The following is a 16,754-nucleotide window of genomic DNA, read 5'->3' as shown; positions in this document are numbered from 1 at the left end:
TAGGTCTGTCTGCACCTCCCACTGTGTGCCCCCCATCTCTGGCTACAAGGCTTTCTTAGCCCAGGCCCGTTTCTTTCTCTTCTCACAAACAAATGTGCCCCGGCCACCGTGCCGTGATCTCCTCACCAACGCGGTAGTGCCCGCAGCCCTCCATGTCCCCCACGGTGGTCCAGCCCTGCTTCTTCTCCACTTCTGGGTCATTGTGCAGGATCTTGTTCCGGAGCCAGGACAAATAATATACCCGCAATTTGTTTCTTTTCCCTGAGGGACAGACACACACACACACACACACACACACACACACACACACACACACACCTCATCAGAGGTCCAGCTTCTGCCTCCCCGCCGTCCGTGTGCGAACCGCGAGGGGTGAGAAAGTGCGGCCCCACCTTCCAGCTCCCGGACCAAGGCTGCCCTCCTCCCAGACTGAAGGTGGTGACGGAGGGCCCAGGGGCTGAGCCCTCCTCCCGGCCCTGCCCTCCACACACACCTGAGATGGTGATGAGCAAGTTGAGTCCCTCCAGCACATCCATTTGCTGGAAGCGTCGCCGCCCGATGAGTCCATACACCTTGCCCTGCCCACTTCGGTCCAGCAGCATCAGCCCGTTCTCCGTGCCCACCAGCAGGTTGACCCCTGCAATAGGAGCCCTTGGGCAGATCAGAGGCAGAGCCAGGCCCTCGCCTGACCAGCAGCAGGGGGGCACACCAGGCCCCTCCTTTCCTTCCCGGTCCTGGCTTACCCCAAAGGGCCGCACAGAGGATCTCGGAATTGAACCGCTTCTTGTACTTCCGAATCTCGGGGGTTTCGCTGTGGGCCCGGGTGTTGGTGGGGTTCACGTTGACCACAGAGCCTTTCCTCACGTCATACTGCAGCTGATCGAGCCGACCGCCCTCTCCACCCACCAGGGCTGCCAGAAGGACGAGAGGAACGGGCAGTGGGCTGCAGCCCTCTCACCCCGTCGCTCTCTACTCCGTACCCCAGAATACTCAGAACGAAAGGGAAAGACTGGAGAACGGAGGAGGCACCTGGAGGAGTTTAAACAGGGCCAGAAGGACTGGCAAAGTCCTCGTTCTGTCATGCGAGTCCCTGGGCCACCACTGAGCATTTTTTCTCTTGGGTCAAGGGGGCCCCTTGGTGCCAGGGCAGGTTCAGGCCACAGGGGAGGCCGTGACCGCTTTGTGAAGCCCAGTCATCAGAGACCCACCTGTGCCCATCTCCAGATCTCCCGTCTCACCTGTGATGGGGATGGTGTCCCCACTGCCTCCAGGCTGGTAGATCCCCAGGTCCACAAACATGGTGAACGAGCTCTTGCCAGGGGCCTTTACCAGCCCACGAGACTGGTACTGCGGGGTGGGGGCGGCAGTGAGGCAGACACACCAGACCCCAGCCCTTGCCCTCCCCCTCCTGTTGTACCCTGGCCAACCAGCTCCCCGGGGCTCCACCCTGCTGACCACAGCGCCCCCAGCACCCCTGGGGCTCCCGCCCACGGCCAGTGATCTCTTCTCGCCCTGTGGAGCCACCTTCACTGACTTACATCACTGCCTCCATCCTTCAAGGTGGGGCTTTGACCTTTGCTGCTCTCGGTGGGCGAGTGGCTGGGCTGGACCACATCCGGCAGGTTCGTGTAGCCGTTGCTGTCAGCGTGCAGCAGGCTTCGCTCCTCTTCGGGGGTCTAAAGGAACAGAGAGAAGGGGGCCAGTGCTGGGGCCAAGGAGGTGCACGGCAGGCTGGGGAAGAACGGGGGGGGGTCCCACTCACACGCTGGACCACCATGGTGCCACCCCCATAGGGGGTCTGGGTTCCGGCTATCTCCTCCACGTCATGGACCACCATGGTGCTGACGCTGTCTGTGTCTCCATCGCTGCTACGGGAGAGAGGAAGGTCAGGAGGCCCTCCAGGCTCTGCCTGCCACCCAAGCGCCACAGGGAGCAGACAAGAGCCGGAGGACTGGCGCCTTCAGTGTCCGCTGGAACACGACGCACTCAGCCCTCAGCCGGCAGCCCCTACCCCCTGCCCAGCACTCGGGGAGGGCTGGCCGCACAGAGGCACCTGAAGAGGCCCCCCAACTGACAGGACAGTGAGAGAGAGCCGGGGACACCAGCCCCCAGCCCTGTACCCCATTCTCTAGGGAAGGGGAGGAAGAACTGAGCAGCAGTGGTAGCCGGGGACCCCCACTCCGGGAAAAGGAAACCGCTTTCCCTCAAGCTGGCTGCACCGCCCCCCCACCCGCCCCCAGGATGCCCCATACCGGCCCCCAGGGGTATCCCTGCTCCCCTCTGACGGTTCCCCGTTGCTCTCCTCCTCGTCGTCCTCGCTGCTCTCCACCTCCTCGCTGGATGACGAGTAGTCCATGGCCTTCTTGGGAGGCCGGGGGGCCTCGTCCAGGGTCCGCTCTTTCAGCAACACAAAATCCTGCAGGGGAGGAGCTGCATGAGGGTAGAGGCGGTGGCACGAAGGAGGCAGAGAGGGGCAGGGTAACAGGAGGGGCTCCCGCCGGCAGGCCCCTGCTCACTAACCTCACCAATGGCTCGCTTATAGCTCTGGGAGGGGCCGTGGGGGGAGAAGGGCAGCCAGGAAGAGGCAGGAGAGAGGTTAAGAAAGGTTAGTAACTGAGCAGCGCCCCCCTGTTAGCCCACAGACCCTCCAGTCGCAGGTTAACGAAGGCCCTGACCCTGGAACCAGCTCCCTGGGGCTCAAGAGGCTCCACATCAGCCCCAAAGCCCATAACCGGGAGAAGGCAGGGCCGGAGGTGCCACCCAGTGACTTACTGCGGGCCGGCCTGGCCGCGAGCGGTGGTCATCGGGCTTGGCTTTGTTCCCGGGGGAGAGCACGGGGGAGCTGTCCAGTTTGGAGGCTAGAGGGGGCGGGGTGGGGGAAGGGAGGTCACTGACACCTGCACAGCAGGTGGCCTCAAGCCCAGCCCACTCCCCTCCCCACCCCACACCCCCCACCCAGCCGAGGGCAGCCAAAGGCAGGGTCCACCCTGATGGAGGCTGCCTGTGAGGCCGAGGCCGGCTCACATACCTCCCAGCCGGTTCCGCTCCAGTGAGCCAGCCTGGGGGAGGTGCCCGTGAGAGGCGGGGAGGACGCCGTCTGAGCGCTCCCAGCCAGGGTCGCTCCTCCTGAGGTCAGGGTTACTGTGGGAGGGGCAGAGGCAGGGTCAGGGAGACAGGGCGTCCCCGCCTGGGGAGGCTGAGCTGCCCCGAAGAGGGAGCCATCACCAGGGGCAAGCAGGTGGCAGAAGTGAGTAGTGGGGGGACAGCTCCATTACCTACAAGCGCTGGGCGGGCCAGGGGGCTGAGCGGGGGGCCCTGGAGGCTTGGGGCTGCCCCGCTCTGCCCGCCTTTGCAGGTAGATTTGCCAGGCGGAGTTGCTGCGAGGTCTGCGGAGGGAGCACAGGGGTGCCGGGGCGGGGGGCAGGGAGGGGGCTGAGGTGACTGGGTCGGGGCTTGCCCACCCCTAGGCGGGTAACCTGGCACACTCCCCTCTGCCCCCCACGCCACTCCCTGGGCTGCCGCCCGCCCGCCCGCCCGCACCCAGGGGGGCTTACCTGGCACGGACAGCCTGGGCTGGCCGGGGCCCTCCAGCCCCACTGGTGTTAAGGGCAGTGGCGATAGACGAAGTCCTCTGAGGCACCTGAGGAGAGAAGAAAGGGGTCAGTGCTCTGTGCTGGGTGCCCGGCGGACACTTGTCCTCACGGAGACCCTGGAAGGGGCTCTCCCCACCTTTATGGAGAAACAGACTGAGATCGGGGAAGCTAATGAATCTGTCTAAGGTCACGAAAATGGGAAACGGCGGAGCTGGTGTCTGACCCAGAAAGTCTGGCCCCTGGTGCCCCCCAAACCCTGGGCAACTCTTCCACTGCCACATGCACCATGGAATCACCGGGACACACTCGGGGGGCGGCCCGCCCACCAGACATTAGGGTAACACCTGTGGGACGCGCCGTGCTAGACGCCTCGCCCTTTTCTTCCCTCCCAACCCCGAACCCACGTCCACCTCGCCTGCTGCCCACCCGACCTCCGCTCCCCTCCCTCCCTATTTCTCTGCCCTTTTCCGGCTCAGCGAGGCCGTCCTTACCTTGGGAGGGGCCTCATTATCAGGCCGGACCCAGGCTGGGGGGTTCGGGCTGGGGCCAGGCCCTTCGGAAGTGGGGTCTGAGTTCTGGCGGATGACGGCTCCTCGGGCACTAGGCGTGGCAGTGGGCGCGGGCACGGTGGGGTCGGGGTCGTGTGAGGCTGGGAAGGCAGCCAGGTTTCGGGTGGGCTGGTCCTGCAGGGACTGGGATCGGGGTACAGGCGCTGCATATGGCTTCAGTGGGACCCGGTGTGCCACCAGGCTCTGCGGGGAGAGACCAGGGAGGGTGGGCTGCCTGCTCTGTGGCACGTCCCCACCTGGGACCTGGGGCCTGGGCTGGGAGGAAGGGGCAGGTCAAGCCTCTGGCTTCCGATTATCCACTGAAAGGGGCTCCTAGAGCCCAAGAACAGGGAAGACACAGAAACAGATGTGTGCAGCCGCCTGTCTCTGCCCACGTATCCTGAGGTCTGTGAGCCTGGCTAAGGGCATGTGCATGTGTGTACACAAGATGTAGCTGTGCTGCGTGAGGCCCCCTGCGTCTGCGTGTTAAGACAGGAACAGGGAGAGACTCACCTTGTGTGGTCCCTCCTGGGGCTCCACCGGCCTCTGCATAGGAGGAGTTTGGGAAAGGGGTCCTGGGGGCCCAGGGGAGGCCTGGGGGACGGGGGGCTCAGGCCCTGTGCTGCCTGGCTTGGTCTTGGCCAAGGGAGAGTTCTGCTGCTTGTTCATCCTCGTTCTCTCTTCTACCTGTGATGCAAGAGGATGCCAAGCAGGACCACTTCTGTCCTGTTCTCAAAACCGAGGTCCAGCCCTCCGCAGCCCTCCGCTTGCACTGCGTGCCCCTTTCCCCTTCCCAGCGCCCGCCCATGCGGAAGGAGCATGCTTGCAGCTATCAGGCCCCAGGCGGCGGAGCCTCAGGCAGCGGAGGGGGCGCTGAGTACCTCTCGGGCCCAGGCCGGCCTGTCGGCAGGGTTAGCGCCCCGACCGTAATGGTACAGGGGCTTCCTGTCCGCGGGCACGGCCTGCTGCTGCTGCAGGGACTTGAGGTAGGCGTGCTCCTGCTGCAGCTGCCTCTGCAGGCGCTCCGACTGCCGCTGCTCCTCCAGCTGCTGCCTCTTGTATTCCTGGGCCCAAGGGTGGGGAGAGAGGGCTCAGCAGGGCGTGGCCTGGAAGCTAGAGCAGCCGTGCCCTTGCTCTGCTCCAGCTGCCTAGAGAGGCGATGTCTTCCCTCGATGCTGGGGTGAACCCCTTCCCCTGAAGGGTTCCCATCCCATTCCAGCAGAGACACTCTGAATACGCATCTTCCCAGAGGCGGCTGGGGACCCCGTTACCAGCAGTAGGGCCTGTTCCTGGAGCAGCTGTTGCTGAAGGATCTCGAGCTGTCGCTGCTCCTCCTCTAGCCTGTGACGGATATACTCCTGGGGGGTGGGGTGGGGGGCAAAGGGCAGGGAAAGAGGGAGAGGCAGAGCGGGGGGGCGGCGGCGGCGGCAGCAGAGGTGGCAGCAGAGGTGGCGGACAGGGTCAGTGGGTGAGGATGAGGAGGTGGGGGTAGAGTAATAGAGAGGCCGGGGTGGGGGTGGGATGAGCCCCGTAGAGGGCAGGGGATGAGGAGGAAGCCGGGGCGCAGGCCCCATAAGGCAGGGGCAGGGGGCGGGGGGGTGGGGGCGGGCAAAGAGATGGGAATGAAGGCACAGAGACAGGAGGAGGGCAGGGAGCCAGGGTGCGGGGTTGAAGGGTGGGAGAAAACAGAGAGAAAGAGTGAAGCTGGAAAAGATAGGAGGAATCTCGGGGTAGGGAAAGGAGGGGAGAGGGGAGGCGGGCGGCGGGAGCGGGAGGGGAGGCCCGGCGGGGCGGGGAGGGGTGCGTCTGCTGCGTGCTGGGGGCGCCTACCTGCTCCCGCCCGGCCTGCCGCCTCTCCTCCTCACGCCGCAGGGCCTGCATGTCCTCCAGCCGCCGCCGCTGCTCCTTCTCCTGCAGCTTCCGCTGCTCCCGCTCCCGCCGCTGTTGCTGCGGGGGAAGAGACGCGTGGCCTTAAGGGCTGCACCAGACGCTGGGACCCACCCCAGGCCACTTCTGGAAAGCGGGTCCCTACCGGACAGTGCGGGCTGGTCTCCATCTCACCTGGCATGGAGGTGAGAGAGGGTGGCTTCAACTTGTTTCTACAAACCTACCTACCCTCACGTAAGAGCCCACGGGGGCTTGGCTTGCGAGAAACTTCTGTCTAAGGCGGCTGTGGGCTTCGGACTGCAGCCGCTGAGAGGCTGACTGCTGCCCTCGGGCAGCCGAACTGCATCAAACTGTCTCCTATGCACTCCTCCACCAAACAAACAGAACCTAAAGTCAACAAGAACCCCCCCGCCCCCCAGCCCCACTCCTGGCCTCTCGAATCTCGGCCCAAAAGCCCAGAGAGAGTGGGCCGTAGTGCTAGCCCCCAGCCACCAGAGGGCACCAGGTGCCCATGAGCAGAGAAGCAACCTAGGGACCTGGCCGGCATCCTTAAGTGAATGTGACCGGGGCTGCATCACTACTAGCCCAGGTCAAATTCACTTAATAACTTTCACAATCTTTCTGCTTAAAAAAAAAAAAAAAAAGAAAGAAAGGAAGGGAAGGGAAGAAAGGAAAGAAAGAGCACAAGCCCTAAAGATCCAGCAGGCCTGCTTCAGGAAACACCTTGGTAGACACAATTTTTGGTTACTCTGCTACCTGAATACAGTACTTATTAAGAAGAAATTTTACTAGGTTTTCCGGCAAATCATTCTTTTTTTCAACAAAGATAAGGGCCCACTTTGGGGAGTACTACATGGGCAGTGTGGATGCTTCCATCTCCTATTGCTCAGATAACTTTTAAATGAAGTTCAGCTCTCCATGAACTTTGGAATCATGTAATTGTTTCAACAAAAAAACGCATCACTTAAGGCAAAATTTTAACCAATCTATACACCTCTTCTTCCCCAGCATGCCCCCTCCAAAATAAATACATTTAAATATATATGCATAGATACAATGTATTTTTTAAGTTGGTGATGTAAAAAACTGTCCCTATTTTAAAATGAGCCTCAAAAATAAATAAATAAGATTCTTTATAAATTAAAATGAATGTCTCCCACCCACCTCCAATTAGTGCGACTGACAAGCCTGTACACAGGAAATCTAAGCCCAAACAACCAAAAGTAAAAGGAGGGTCTTTAGAAGGATCTTCTTCATGTTCAAAGGGGGCGGCTGCTGGAGAGACCGATGCCCAGGGCACTGAAGTGTTCGTACACAGACCCCCAGCTCCCCGGGACTGAAGGTAAAGGAGCAGACAAACCCGGAGTGGAGGTTTACGTGCAGAAACAAGGAGGGGGGACAGTGTGGCTTTTCAGAAAAATCTCTGCTCTTAAGGACCAGGGGTAGGACCAGTAACCTGGTCAGGAGGCCTTTCCGGGACGACCCCGCCCCCTCAACACCCTCCGCCCCTCTACGTGCCCCGCCCCTCAACACCCTCCGCCCCTCTACGTGCCCCGCCCCCTCAACACCCTCTACGTGCCCCGCCCTCTCAACACCTTCCACCCCTCTACGTACCCCGCCTACTCAACACCCTCCACCCTTCTACGTGCCCCCCCAACACCCTCCACCCCTCTACGTGCCCCGCCCCCTCAACGCCCCCCCCCAACCCACCTCCTCAACCCGCCGCCGCTCTTCCTTCTGCTCCTCGATGCGCCGCTGCCGCTGGTGCAGCAGGTGCTTGATGTGCGCCTCTGGGTCTCGCTGTTGCTGCTGCTGCAGCTGCTGCTGCTGCTGCTGCTTTAAAGCCTCCGAGTTGCTCTTGTTCTCCTGCTGGAGCCGGAGGAATTCCCGGCGGAGGGTCGACTCCCCGGGCACATTCATGATGGAGCTGGGTCAGGGCCGCACACGGAGGATCGGGGTCAGAAGCCACCCTCATCCCTGGGAGCCCTAAATGGGCGCTTCACCCGACCAGACCAGACGGTCTGCCTCTGGTCACTCCCGCTGACCGGAGGCCTGCCCTCCCTCTAACCCCTTCCAGGCCCTGATTCCTTTAACATCCCAGCCTGCAGCCCTGCATCCCCCTCGCACACCTCTTGCTCATTCGTTCGTTCCGTTCCATCTCAGCACCCAGGGATTCCATCTTATGGGTCTGTCTGTGCCCACCACCCCCAGACTGAGTCCCCAAGCCAAGGTCCACTGTTGCCCCCGCAGATGGTAAGCGATGGTCCCCAACCTCCGCCTGCCAAGCCCACCTTGGCTCTCCTTCCTCTCCATGGCTGTCGTCTTCCTCTTCGCTGCCACTGTACTCATATTCTGTCTCCTCTGCAGAGGGGGGAGATCACTGCTGTTTCTACAGCCAGTGCCCCAGACCCCACCCTGGGCTAAGGAAACTTAGATGAGGATAACCAATAAGGTCTGTCCGGATGGCCACGCTCCCGGGTCCCCACCCGCCTCCTCGGAGCAACGGGGTGACGGTGGGTCGCAGGTTTGGGCCTGGACACAGATGCGGGATTAGACCCCGCCGTGGGCGGGATGTGGTGGCAGGTGTACATGCACTCACACATGCACACGCTCAGCATGAGCCCTCATGTGGAAGGCGGACTTAAATCAGGTGGCGACAGAGGAAAAACCCCTCTGGGGTTGGAAGTTTGGGAAAGGAGATCTCCTTGGACAGGGAGAGCCGGGGCTGGAAGGGGGCCTGAAGGGGAGCCAGGAGGAGCCAGGGCTGGTGAAGAGGAGCAGGGGCTGTGTGTGTCCCAGACCCGCCCCCTCCCTCCGCCCGCTGACCTTTCTCGCCTCGTTTCTTCCGAGATCGGTCAATGTGGTCCTTGAGCTGGATGCGGACCTGCCGCTCGGTGGGCTGGTCGCGGATGAACGGGAACTTGAGCAGCTGCTCCGTGGGTGGGCGGCTCAGGTAAGTCTTGATGAGACACGTGTCAATGAAGTCGATGAACTTCTTAGACCTGGAAACGATGGTGGCTCACACTGGGAGGGCCCCCTCGGAAGGGGGGTGATGCCAGCAGGAAGGGGGGATCCACCCTGACTTCCCTCCTGTCTCCCCCGTATCCCAAGCACCAGGCTCCTGGCTCCCCAGCTGCGGTGCCGCCCCTGCCCACCCCCTCTTCTCTGGTGCTGACCCAAGCCTGGGCGCAGTGGGGGAGGTGGAGGCCTTGTCCGAGGGCCTCCTTCCTAGACGCCAACCCCCGAGAGACCTACCATTTCTTGGACTTGAGCCTGGGTGGCGGGTTCCGGGGGATGAGGAAGAGGGCTCGCATGGGGTGCATGTCACACAGAGCTGGCGCACGGAAGAGACGCAATCAGCCCCTCCCGCCCGGCCGAGGGCCTGGAGTCCCTCTCGCCACAGGCCTCCCGCGAGCCACCTCCTCCCTAGAGCTCTTTCCGGGCCCTCCCTTCTCTCCCAGCCTCTGCACTTACGGGGGGCTCCCTCTGCCATCTCGATGGCTGTGATTCCTAAAGACCAAATGTCACTCTGTGGAGGCAAGAGAAGAGGGACAGGTGAACGTTCCCGACTACTCTTCCTGGTCCACGCCCTTCCTGAGGCCCCTGTGCTCCAACCTGTGCTCTCCTCCCAACTCCCCCACCCTTCCCAACCGTACTTTCCTGACCACAAAACGTTCCTCAACCTCTCACTGCTAACACGACCCTAGGCCGCCATTCTGCTCCCCAACCTGCTCAGGCTCCCCCCGTTTTCAATCCACCCACGGCCCCCACCTCCTTCCCGCCCTCGGCTGCCTCCACGCGCCGACTCCCTGGCTCCGTACCCTGTAATCGTAGGTGGCATCAGGGTTCTCATCGCAAGCGATGACCTCGGGGGCCATCCAGTAGGGGGTCCCGATGAAAGTGTTCCGCCTGCCCACGGTGCGGTCCAGCTGCGCGCTCACCCCGAAATCCACTGGGAGGACAGAGGGAGAGGCTGTGATGGAGCACCACGTCTGCTCCCTCGTCTGTGCTGGCGTCCGCGAGTCCTACCTGGCCACTCCCAGCCATCTCTTCACCCCATCAACATCCCCAAGACCCTGACTTAGTCTTCCTGCCTCTGGGGGAAAAACCAAGGTGAAAGGACCAAGGGACAACGTTCCAGGCCGAAGGAGCCGAACAATCCCATCTGCCCAGAGGGGCCTGCACAGCACCTGGGACCTAACAGGGAGCAGGCAAAACAAGTTCTCGGGTGATCTTCAGCAGAAGGAGAGGAGCAAACCTCCCAGCCCATGGGTAGTTGGACTTGAGCCACTGGAGGGAATGAATAAAGGGGCTCATTCCGTGCTGGAGGTCAGAAGGCGTCGGCGTACCTAGCTTGACCTCGGCGTTCTCTGTCAGCAGCACGTTCTGCCCCTTGATGTCTCGGTGGATCACCTTGTGGGCGTGGAGATGGGCCAGACCCTGGGGCAGCAGAGAGGGAAGTAGCCGCGGCGTTAGAGGACAAGGATGTGCGCCGAGGGGAGGCGGAGGCATCAGTGTGGTCTGGGCTGGGCTGAGGCAGCTGCCCCTCTCCACCCAGGAGCCCAAGTACAGGCTGAACTTTGGGGGGAGCTTCCTCAGAGGGGCGGCTCTGGAGAATCCAGCTGCAGGGTTGCCGGTGGAGAAGGGGCAGTGCTGGGAAACAGAGGCGCCCATTTCCTCCGAGTGTTCTCCAAGGCTGGCACTCAGCCTCCACCCCCACCAGCATCAGGCCCTCTGCTCCTTCAAGAGGGCACAGTCCCATCTCCTTCCCCGTGTGGGCGGGGAGGGTCCCCGTCCAGGGAGACGCTCCACGGGGGCTGGCCCGCGCGGAGGCGGCGGGGAGGGCCCGGCACCCACCCGGAGGATCTCCCTGCAGATGTAGGCGATGCAGTCCTCCTTCAGGGCGTTCCCTTTGGTGTTCTTCACCAGGTCTGTCACAGAGCCGGCGCCGCAGAACTCCATCACCAGCTACGGTCCCAGGGAGGCACCGGGAGGAAAAGCATCTGTCAGGCTAGGCCTCCTTCCCCTGCCAGGCCCCAGGAGGAGGACTGGAGTCCTTGGGGCCAGAACTGGTATGAGGTGGAGAGCAGGGGCCATGAGACCCCTCATAAAGGCTACAGAACTTGCTGAGATTAGGGAAGAAAGGGGAAGGGGACACAGCTGGGAAAGACAAGGCAGGTGGGCTGGGTCCTGAGCAGGAGCCCACGGAATCCCTAAAATTGTAGACAAAATGACGTGGGTTTGTGCATTTTCCTTGGGGAAGGGTCCAAAGCTTTCATCAGGTCCTCACTGGGATCCATAAACCCCCAACTGTTAAGAACCACTCCTCTGGAGCAGGGGTCGGCAGTCTATGGCCAGGAAGCTAAGCATCGTTTTTACATTTTTAAACGGCTGGAACAAAAATTAAAGAAAGGGGACTTTCCTGGTGGTCCAGTGGTTAACACTCCATGCTTCTGCTGCAGGGGGCACGAGTTTGATCCCTGGTCAGGGAACTAAGATCCCATATGTCACGGCCAAAAAAATTTTTTTAATTTTTAAAAAAATCAAAGGAAGAATCAGATGAAATTGAAACCTTAGTGTCTCACATAAAGGTCTTTGGGAATCCAGTGACAGTCCTATTCCCATGTATGCATTATCTATGGCCGAGCTGGGTAGTTGTTGGAAACTTTATGACCCACAGAGCCCGAAATATTTACTAGCTGGCCCTTCACAGAAAAAGTTGGCCAATCCCTGACCGAGAGAGAAGAAAGGGGCTAAGAGTCAGAAGTCCCCAGGTCTGCTAGAGACAAAACAGCACACGGGGCTACCAAAGAACTGCAGGAGGGAACCTGTGAGACTTCGGCAGAGACCCCGCAAACAGGCAGGGCCGAAGCAGGGAGAGAGAAGAGCTCCCGGCCGGTCTCCTCTAGGGACCCAGAGGCGGTGGCCAAAGAAGTCCCAGGGGATCAGTATGCCTGTCCAAATGTTTTCACTGTACATTTTCTGAAAGCTGCGTCTAACACACACACAAAAATGTTGGCTGGGATACATACATTTGTGTGCACACTAGAGGTAACTTGCATACAGCCCGCATCTGGGGCCTCCAACTCCCACGGCAGAGCACGGGGGGAGGAAGGGAGGATGGTGTCCGTCGGGTCCACAGCGGGGCACCTGGTCACCAGCGCGCGGTTTCTAGCCCTCAATGATCACCCGCTACACACTACCTGACGTGTTACTCACCTTTCTGTGTGTGCGTGTGCGTGTGTGTGTGCGTGTGTCTGCCCGAGAAAGACTAAGTGCCTTGGAAGCAGGGACCAGAACTCATGACTAGCTGTGCGGGGTACACAGAGGGTGCTCAGTAAGCACTTGTCTGGCAACTGCTGGGAGGGGGGACCTGGCACGAGCTCCAGCCCCCCAGCCATGGCTGTGCTCCCTTCTGCCCTCTCCTCTGTGCTGGGCTGAGCGCCAGAAAGGGTGAGGCTGGGGAATCAGCTGGCACCGGTGCCCAGGCTAGGGAGGGCGATGACTCCTAGGAATGTTCTTGGCCAGGAGGGAATTTGGGGGAGGCCCAAAAGAGCTACAGCAAGCTGTGGCTGAGCAATCGTCCACAAAGTCTTGTGCACTGCCGGGAGGGGGTCGGGTCTTGCCAACACCCACAAATATTCGGATGTGTTGCTTTCCCAGGAACTGTGCACGAAGGCGGAAGAATGGATGGACTAGCGGGGGGAGGGGCGGGTGGGCAGGCCAGGGGCGCTTCTCACCCAGAGCTGGTCGTCGTTCCCAGGGGGGCTCTTCTTGATGAAGGCCCCGTAGTAGGTGGCGATGTTGCGGTGGTGAGAGTATTTTTTCAACATGTTGATCTCCTGTTTGATTTCTTCCTCCTCATCCTAGGTGAATCCAGGGGGGTGAGCCCTGAGTTCCCCCCCCCCTCCAGCCCCCTTCTCAATGCTCTGACCCTCCCTCTGCCCCACACAGCTCCCTACCTCCGTGACATCCATGACCTTGATGGCAGCCAGCTGCCCGGTCTTGACATGCCGCCCCTGCAGGACAGAGAGCCAGGCATGGAGGGATCAGGGTCTACGCTCAGGAAGGGCTTAATGTGGGAGAGGCCACAACTTTGGGCTGTTTTCTGTCTTACAAAGTGCCCCCTCATCGTGGCTAGACACCTCAGTTTATGGGTTGGTCACAGGCAGAGGACTACAGGAAAACCACCGAGGCTGGATTCCAAGTGCTACGCTGGATAAAGATGAAGGGTCTCCTCCCCTGAAATGCTCAAGAGGGATGAGTGAGAGACCCTTGTGCTCTGCTCCAGGCTCTCTGGCTTAGACGTCCCGGTTTGAAAGTTAGAATGGGGAGTAAAAGATACCTCTCCATCCTCAGACGGAGCTGGAGGGAGCTGGGGGACGAGGCTGGGAGGGCTTTGCCTCTCCAGCATCTTCTATGCAAGACAAACTGCCTGGGTGCTTTCCTGATCCATCCCCTCTGGTCAGGAGGCCTTTCCCAGAATCACCCCCCCCCCCAAGGCTTTTTATTATTGTCCACAGGAAAGAATAAAGATAGAGCTGAGATTTTAGGGAACTCGGAGGAAACAGAAGGGCTGACTGACATGTCAATGCCATCACCAGTGCTAATGGGAAGAGACGACTTGTAGAGTGTGTCCCTGCCATCCCCCACCCCCGTCCCCCATCCTTCCGAAATTCCCAGCAGGAGCCATCTCAGGCTTAGGTATGAAAGTCCAAGGCTTCCTGGGAAAGAGTGGGGTGGGGGTATTGCCAGCCATGGATTATTTTTATCCTCAGCAGTCTTTCACGACCCCAAGCCCAGAGAAGCAGTAGAACACAGAGCTGCTATTTCCATGGCAACAACTAGGCAAGAGACGGGGGGTGGGGTGGGGTGGGGTGGGAATGGGGGGGGCGCCTGCTTCCCAAAGCTTACAGGGAAGAAGGGTAAGAGACAGGCAGGTGGTCCCAGTGACCCAGGAAACACAAGCCCCTGAGATGCAGAGGAGACTCATGAAAAGACCTCGGAGCATCGGTATCTGGAGACAAAGCAGCCAGGTATGTGCTCCGGGGCAGCACCTGCCTTGAACCTCTCTCTGCTGCAGCTGCCTCCCCCCAGTCGAGTGTGACCAGTGGTCAGGCCACGTTAAAGGGGTGGGCTGGCCAGGCTAAAAGTCACCATCAGTGGTCAAGGAAATGCCACTTCTGTGGGGGAGAGTGGCGGCCTCAAAAGCAGAGGGCCTGAGCTCCGGCTCCAGCCCTGCAGCAGGGCCACTCAGGGGAGCTCAAGAAAGCTGTCTGCCCTCTGCAGAAGGTCACCCACTAGGTCCCACCAACCCTGAGTCCCGTGGTCTCAGGAGAAGCCAAAAGTGCACCTCTGAGCTCTGACACACACGTGTCCCCAGACCCTTCCCACTGTTCCGTGTCCCTGTCCCATACCCACCCAGCTCCAGACTTCCTGCCACACCCAGGACTATTTCTAAACTCAGAGGCAGAGGCCGGCCAAAACACCCCACTTCTTGCTGCTTCCTTCCCTCATGACTTTTATCCCTCTCCTCTCCCTCCCTCCCTGGCCCTCGCCCCCTCTTTGCCAGGGCCCCCAGCCCCCCTCAAATCTCCAGACTGGGGCCCACTCCCGCGGAGGCCCATGGGGGTGGGCCCCGCTGCTACACACAGAGCCTCACCTTGTATACCTGCCCGTAGGTTCCATTGCCGACCACCTCCACCAGCTCAAAGATTCCAGCAGGGTCCTGGGGGGGAGAGGGAGGAAGAGTAAGGCGCCAGCACCTCAGAACGGGGCCACGCGGCGAGAAACACGGAAGGGCTATTCAACCAGGAGACTACGTGGGGCTGCAGGGGGGCCTGGCGGCCAGCTGCCCTCTTCCTGGACTGGGTCAGAGTTCATGTTCTAGGGGAAAAGTCAGAAGGAGGGGAGGGAAAAACGGAAGTCAGAGCCCCTCTGGCTATTCAGACATGCTGCTGCTTCCAAACTCGGTGACAAACTGAGAGCCCGTGGCCTTGTCTGCACCATGGGGATACCTGAGTACCCACCTCTGGGCTGGGGTCAACTTCAAACGAGGCGATGCCCAGAAAATGCTTAAGACGGTGCCTGGCACAAGTTATTTCATTTTAGTTTTTATTATTTAGTTAGTTAGTTAGTTTGGGCCGCATTGGGTCTTCATTGCTGCGCGCGAGCTTTCTCTAGTGCGGCGAGCGGGGGCTACTCTTCGCTGTGGTGCGCGGGCTTCTCGTTGCGGTGGCTTCTCTCGTTGCGGAGCACGGGCTCTAGGCACGCGGGCTTCAGCAGTTGTGGCGTGCAGGCTTCAGTAGTTGTGGCTCGCAGGCTCTAGAGCGCAGGCTCAGTAGTTGCGGCACACGGGCTTAGTTGGTCCGTGGCATGTGGGATCTTCCCGGACCAGGGCTCAAACCCTTGTCCCCTGCATTGGCAGGCAGATTCTTAACCACTGCACCACCAGGGAAGCCCCCCTGGCACAAGTTATTTTATTTTTTAAAAGCAGGGATGAGGAAAGCTAGGAGGAGCCAAAATGTGAAAGCCACCCTCCTTGCGCCCTTCTCCCCCTTCCCAGTCCTCCTAAGCCCCAGGGCTCCCAGCATTTGGCAGGTAACAGGGACCTGGGCAGGGAATGGAGAGCAGGGAGGGGTGGTGAGAAGGGAGAACTTGCAGCTCCGCTTTCCCCAGCCAAGCAGTACCAGGAGAGGAGGGGAGGGGGCCCACAGGGCTCAGACAAAGCTCCGAAGAGGCTCATCGCCTGCTGGGCCAAGCAGCACAGCTGCTGGGAGGCCACCCACCCGGCCCTGGCAGGGCTTCTTTCTGAGACAGAGACAGGGTGGGCAGTGGGGCTGCAGGCTGAGTGGCCGGCCCAGGGCTGCCTGGACCTCCCGCAGGACAGGCTCACAGGCAGGCTCTCCCCTACCGGCAGGACGGAGAGGAGGCACATGTTACTTAGGAAACAAACTCTCCAGGCAATGCCCATGCTCCTGTGCTGACAACCCTAAAAGTATATAATCGAAAACTCCTTCCTCCCTGATTTTGAAAACCAATATAGGATTTTTGTGAAAACAACCAAAAAAACCCCAGAACCAAACAAATCTCCTTCTTCATTCACAGCAGCAAGCGTGTGGAAGGGAACCAGGGTGTGCTGGAGACCAGGGAGGCCCCAGCCCCAGGCTTTGTTAGAATGTCCTGGGAGGACTGGAAATGTCGCCCTGGCTCCTGGATGTCCCTTGTCTGAGCCTGTGCCGCCATGCACTGGGACTGTGCACTGACTTGTCTATAAATTCCATAAGGAAGGGACTGAATCCTCCTTGCTCATCTGTGTGTCCAGCACCAAGCCTAGGGCCTGGCAGGCAGCAGCCTAAAAGAATATCCCAGAACTGCTCAGGTGGAAGCCTTGATAGAAGTTGCAGAAGGATTCCTTCCACTGGCTTTGGAGGGGCCTGGGCTGACCAGACCAAGAATTTCATGGTTCTATGTTCAAGTATTTAGCTCCAGCTGAAGTGACTAAAAAAAACCCCCTTGAACAGGCCTAAAAAACAGCAGGCTCCACAGGAAAGGGAGAAAATGTCACTGCAGCGTGGGGGGCTGATGAGAGGTCTGTCTGAACCTGAGAGCTGCAGGGGACCTGGAAGAAGTTATCTCATCCACCTGGAAGTCTAGACTCAGAGGCTTGAAGGGAACAGTTCCCAAAAAAATCTCCCCCAAAGAAGGCCTCATCCATTCTGGGGCC

The 16,754-nt window shown here is 60.2% G+C and overlaps 1 protein-coding gene across 28 annotated transcripts in view; it reads right to left on the bottom strand.

Moving 5' to 3' along the window:
- MINK1 (misshapen like kinase 1) overlaps nucleotides 1-16,754 on the bottom strand; it is a 50,336-nt gene that overhangs the window by 2,022 nt on the left and 31,560 nt on the right. Inside the window, exons 2-29 of one of the 28 annotated variants that reach the window (XM_067020939.1) lie at nucleotides 14,691-14,756; nucleotides 12,991-13,047; nucleotides 12,769-12,894; nucleotides 10,886-10,996; nucleotides 10,378-10,468; nucleotides 9,850-9,980; nucleotides 9,503-9,557; nucleotides 9,284-9,362; nucleotides 8,855-9,030; nucleotides 8,320-8,389; nucleotides 7,739-7,955; nucleotides 5,972-6,088; nucleotides 5,413-5,499; nucleotides 5,023-5,205; nucleotides 4,655-4,828; nucleotides 4,085-4,345; nucleotides 3,555-3,640; nucleotides 3,276-3,386; nucleotides 3,029-3,141; nucleotides 2,773-2,858; nucleotides 2,521-2,544; nucleotides 2,253-2,416; nucleotides 1,763-1,868; nucleotides 1,539-1,676; nucleotides 1,239-1,347; nucleotides 744-911; nucleotides 494-637; nucleotides 127-261 (exon numbers count right to left, since the gene is read on the bottom strand). In XM_067020939.1, the coding sequence (XP_066877040.1) occupies nucleotides 127-261; nucleotides 494-637; nucleotides 744-911; nucleotides 1,239-1,347; nucleotides 1,539-1,676; nucleotides 1,763-1,868; nucleotides 2,253-2,416; nucleotides 2,521-2,544; nucleotides 2,773-2,858; nucleotides 3,029-3,141; nucleotides 3,276-3,386; nucleotides 3,555-3,640; nucleotides 4,085-4,345; nucleotides 4,655-4,828; nucleotides 5,023-5,205; nucleotides 5,413-5,499; nucleotides 5,972-6,088; nucleotides 7,739-7,955; nucleotides 8,320-8,389; nucleotides 8,855-9,030; nucleotides 9,284-9,362; nucleotides 9,503-9,557; nucleotides 9,850-9,980; nucleotides 10,378-10,468; nucleotides 10,886-10,996; nucleotides 12,769-12,894; nucleotides 12,991-13,047; nucleotides 14,691-14,756 (3,385 nt within the window). The remainder of the gene's footprint in view (nucleotides 1-126; nucleotides 262-493; nucleotides 638-743; nucleotides 912-1,238; nucleotides 1,348-1,538; nucleotides 1,677-1,762; nucleotides 1,869-2,252; nucleotides 2,417-2,520; nucleotides 2,545-2,772; nucleotides 2,859-3,028; nucleotides 3,142-3,275; nucleotides 3,387-3,554; nucleotides 3,641-4,084; nucleotides 4,346-4,654; nucleotides 4,829-5,022; nucleotides 5,206-5,412; nucleotides 5,500-5,971; nucleotides 6,089-7,738; nucleotides 7,956-8,319; nucleotides 8,390-8,854; nucleotides 9,031-9,283; nucleotides 9,363-9,502; nucleotides 9,558-9,849; nucleotides 9,981-10,377; nucleotides 10,469-10,885; nucleotides 10,997-12,768; nucleotides 12,895-12,990; nucleotides 13,048-14,690; nucleotides 14,757-16,754) is intronic. The other 27 variants (XM_067020940.1, XM_067020942.1, XM_067020947.1 and 24 more) reach the window with 27 other exon arrangements.

This window comes from Kogia breviceps, chromosome 19 (assembly GCF_026419965.1).
Source record: "Kogia breviceps isolate mKogBre1 chromosome 19, mKogBre1 haplotype 1, whole genome shotgun sequence".
Classification (NCBI taxonomy): domain Eukaryota; kingdom Metazoa; phylum Chordata; class Mammalia; order Artiodactyla; family Physeteridae; genus Kogia; species Kogia breviceps.
This window is presented reverse-complemented; position numbering and strand designations above follow the sequence as displayed.